Raw genomic sequence first — 3,793 nt, 5'->3', positions numbered from 1 at the left:
AAAACACAATTGATCCCATTTGTTAGGTTACTCCACCAACAAAAATTAATGCAGCTTATATATCCTGTTGAGTATTAAGAATGACCTGAACAGGAACTTTTCAGCACCATTAGTATTTTACCTGTAAGTATTGTTGTGGTTTATTAACCCTTTGCTTCCGTAGTTTCTACTGACTAATCTTTTAAACTCATACAATTTTATTCAATTTTATCATTTCAAACACGAAAAAGACCATTATGAAGGTAGTTAACTTCTTTCTCCCCTTTCATTTCAGAATGGCAAGTAGAATACTGTCAGGGCCCTTGTCCGTGTACTCACACGGAGTTACTTCCTCGGACCCTCGACCTCTTGTTACCAAGGACTTCAGGATATATTAAAATCCCGTTACTATCTATTAGGTAGAAAAGTAACCATAAGTACATATCAAGGTTTGCTTATTTTCCTTGGAATTATATACTCAAGTCTATTTAACACTAATAATTCTGTCCCCCCAGAAAAGCTTCAACCAGTCTGTAGATGAAACCGATGTATGAGAGTAATTCCAGCAAATGGGTTAAAGGTGGTCTCATGAGTAGAGAACCTTAAAAGAGAGACCTTAAAATGGTCCCAACTTGCTTATATTCAATAGTTAGTTGTTGAAAGTTGTCCTAGCCAAGGTCCCCATAATTGTTTCCTCATATGCAGCATATATTTGTGGACCATATGTAGGATAAGGTCTAATTACTTTCTTCAATAAGAGAACCAAACTTCCAAATGCTTTTGCACATTACTTGTGTTCTCATGAAACTTCAATTACATAATACAGTGAAGTATGTCAAGTTGATTCAAGATTCTTGAGGTAGGACAAATCATTTCCATCATCAATATCTCAATACCTAACCAAACAAACAGTTCCTGATCAATGATGTATGTATGGCTTCAAGATTAGCATATGTAATCACTGTCAGTAATATTCTACTTGGATTTTGTATTGTACAAGTGAAAGGATTAGAATGTCTTGAATCTGTTTAAGGTATGTACAAGTGAAGCTAGCTAATTAGTTTTACTCAAAACAAGATAGATGAGCAAGTACTAATTAGTTTAGCTAATCATAGATTCTGAGATAGGTTATTCAATCATAGCAAGTCAAACCAAGGCCAAGAATGTAAACAACTTACCACCTTAAACAAAATTCAATACATAACAATGTCACCCCTTTCATTTCTTCTACAAAGAGAGAATTTGAAGGTCGAAACAAGAAAATAAGGAGATTGAACAAAAGCAATCCAAAATATACATTATTACTAGCTTTCGGAGATGGTTGTCCTCACTAGACTTAGTTGATTCATATCTGAAATCTTAAAGATCCGTAGATACAAAATTGATAATACATAATATTTTCCCGTGAAGCTTATTGTAGAGACTAGAGAACATTAGGATCAGGTTCCGAAAATATCATTAGACGTTTCAATGCCTTCATCTGATATTATCTCCTTGTAGCGACATTCGTTGCTGCAGAAGGCTTTTTCCCCCCTGAGATCATAAGTTAACCGAAATCAACAAAAGTTTTCTGATTAAAATCAGCTATAGAACTTTAGGAAAACAAGTCCAGCAACAGACATATGTACTACTCTGAGAATACATCACATATAAAAGATCAGAAACTGCAGATATCTGATCAAATTCAGCTCGAGAACTTGGAGAACTTGGGATTATCAAATGCATTACTTGATAGTGTATTATCATTGTACTCTAGCAGCACAATTAGATTTGATTAGTATAAATCTAGAATCAGTCCTTGACAAAAGTTTAGAAAAAATCTAGAATCAGTGAATGCTACTTGTATCTAGTTTGTAGAAGTAACATACTAATATAAAGCACTTGAAACTAACCTGTACATATAGATGTCTTTCCCTTGCCCAAGATTCTTCTTGCAACTGTAACAGAAACTTAGAAAGCTCTCAGAGGGATAGCGCAATGTCTGATTAGTGCCAAACCCGTTTTCTTTTTTTAGTGATGCTGATAATCCAACAACTCCACAACAGCTCTCAATTATACAATCATCAAATATATGAGTGGTCTTTGGGTTTGGGCCATGAGTGATCACACAAGTATAGTCCTCAGAAAGCTCCATTTCATCAGCAGAGAGATATCCAGGGAAAATCCGTGGCGAATTAGAATTTTCAAGGCCGGGATTCATAGAATCAAAAGGGGATTTCTTTGATGAATACGGAGAAAAGGATCCTAACTGAGAATTCCTAGATTTTAGACCAAAATCCCCAGGAGACACTGGATGATCAGAATTAGGAGTTGGATTAGGGGAAAGAACTGAAGGAGGCAGGGGAGGAATCTGAATCTTTAACTGTGATCCAAACAATACCATCCGGCTTTCGGGTTTGAATAAATTTTGGTCTGATGTTTCATCAATGAGAGCATCAACTAGGCCAAGACCAACCCCTTTGGAATCTAAACTATCCAAATGAATTCTACTCTCAGGTTTCGAGATTCTTGGGTTGTTACTATTCCCATCAGACCAGAAATGAGTTTTTATAGCAGGAAAAGGCTTGCTATCAAGAATTGAAGTAGGACTCATTACAGATTCTGTTTCAGTATAACCCTTTGAGGTAAATCCAGTAAATAACCTAGGAGAACTTAAGATGAATGAGGATGATGTTCTGTACTTATCTCTAGATGAAAATGACCCATTATCTGCCATTACAACTTGCTCACTTTTGCTTACTTTATGATCCCTCTTTAGCAAAACTACCTATATAAAACTTACAACTTTTAGGTTCCAGAACATCACAAGATCAAATACCATAAAACACACACACACACACACACAAACACAAAAACACACAAACACAAAACAATATATGCAGATACTACTAGAGAGGGAGAGAAAACACACCTGCAATGTTAGAAAACTGCCATGGCTTGCAGGCTGAAAAGAGCTAAAAAAGAGACAAAGGTATAATCTTGAAGGTACTATGAGTAAATATGAGGGTTAAAGGCATTGCATCAAAAACAATGGTACCATTCTTGAAAGCCCACAAAGCTTTAATGACCAAATAGTTATATGTATAAATTAACTACCCACTCAGCCTGTCTTCTAATCAATTCAGAATCATTCAAGTTCTACAAACAGACACACAAAAGAAGGGTGACTGAATAATCATTCAACAACAGCTTTAATGATAAATACTCCTATTAGCTACAAGCCAACAAAATACACAAAGCTTCTAAATTTACCAATCTTTTTCATTTTACTTTTTCAGTCTTGAATTAATGCATGATTCCAAGATATTCAAGATTAGTGCCCTTTATAAAGACAACACTTTTACATCAAAAATCATAAAGTAACATTAGAAAATGAAGCTAAAATACAAAAAGAGACTAAAAAATAGACTTTTTTGTGTTAGTTTTTGTCCACTAACTTAAGGGTGGTGAAAAAATTAACTGCCCTGGGATTGCAGAAAAAAGTGGTAAAAAGTGAAAAAATGTTAAGGAAGTGTATGAGAATCTCTCTCTCTCTCTCTCTTCCCTGGTCTCTCTCTCTCTCTCTCTCCCCTAGTCTCTCTCTCTCTCCCCCTAGTCTCTCTCTCTAGTCTCTCTCTCCTGCTGCTGCTGCTGCACTGATAAATGGCCTACTGAGGAGTATATTTATGCATGAGGGTGAGCATGTATGTATAGATTTATCTGGGCAAGTAGTACAAGTGTGTGTGTTTGAGTGTATAGAGGAGTAAGAGTGAGAGTAGATGTGATGTGAAAATAAAGAGAGGAGCTCAAACTCATAGGCTGACGCAAGAGACTG

The 3,793-nt window shown here is 35.8% G+C and overlaps 1 protein-coding gene across 1 annotated transcript; it reads right to left on the bottom strand.

Moving 5' to 3' along the window:
* Positions 1-1,176: 1,176 nt before the first annotated feature.
* LOC141676755 (FCS-Like Zinc finger 8-like) lies at positions 1,177-3,793 on the bottom strand. Its single transcript, XM_074482469.1, has 3 exons — positions 2,891-3,793; positions 1,872-2,746; positions 1,177-1,512 (listed from the first exon to the last, which is right to left on the bottom strand). The coding sequence occupies exons 2-3, from the start codon at positions 2,693-2,695 to the stop codon at positions 1,419-1,421; spliced, it is 918 nt and encodes a 305-aa protein (XP_074338570.1). The 5' UTR covers positions 2,696-2,746; positions 2,891-3,793; the 3' UTR covers positions 1,177-1,418.

Source organism: Apium graveolens, chromosome 1, assembly GCF_009905375.1.
Source record: "Apium graveolens cultivar Ventura chromosome 1, ASM990537v1, whole genome shotgun sequence".
Taxonomy (NCBI): domain Eukaryota; kingdom Viridiplantae; phylum Streptophyta; class Magnoliopsida; order Apiales; family Apiaceae; genus Apium; species Apium graveolens.
This window is presented reverse-complemented; position numbering and strand designations above follow the sequence as displayed.

Excerpts from the sequence above, each read along its gene's own strand:
- LOC141676755 (XM_074482469.1), bottom strand. The coding sequence starts at position 2,695 with ATGGCAGATAATGGGTCATTTTCATCTAGAGATAAGTACAGAACATCA. Across the intron at positions 1,513-1,871 it reads AAAGACATCTATATGTACAG|GGGGGAAAAAGCCTTCTGCA; the intron begins GTTAGTTTCAAG and ends TTATGATCTCAG.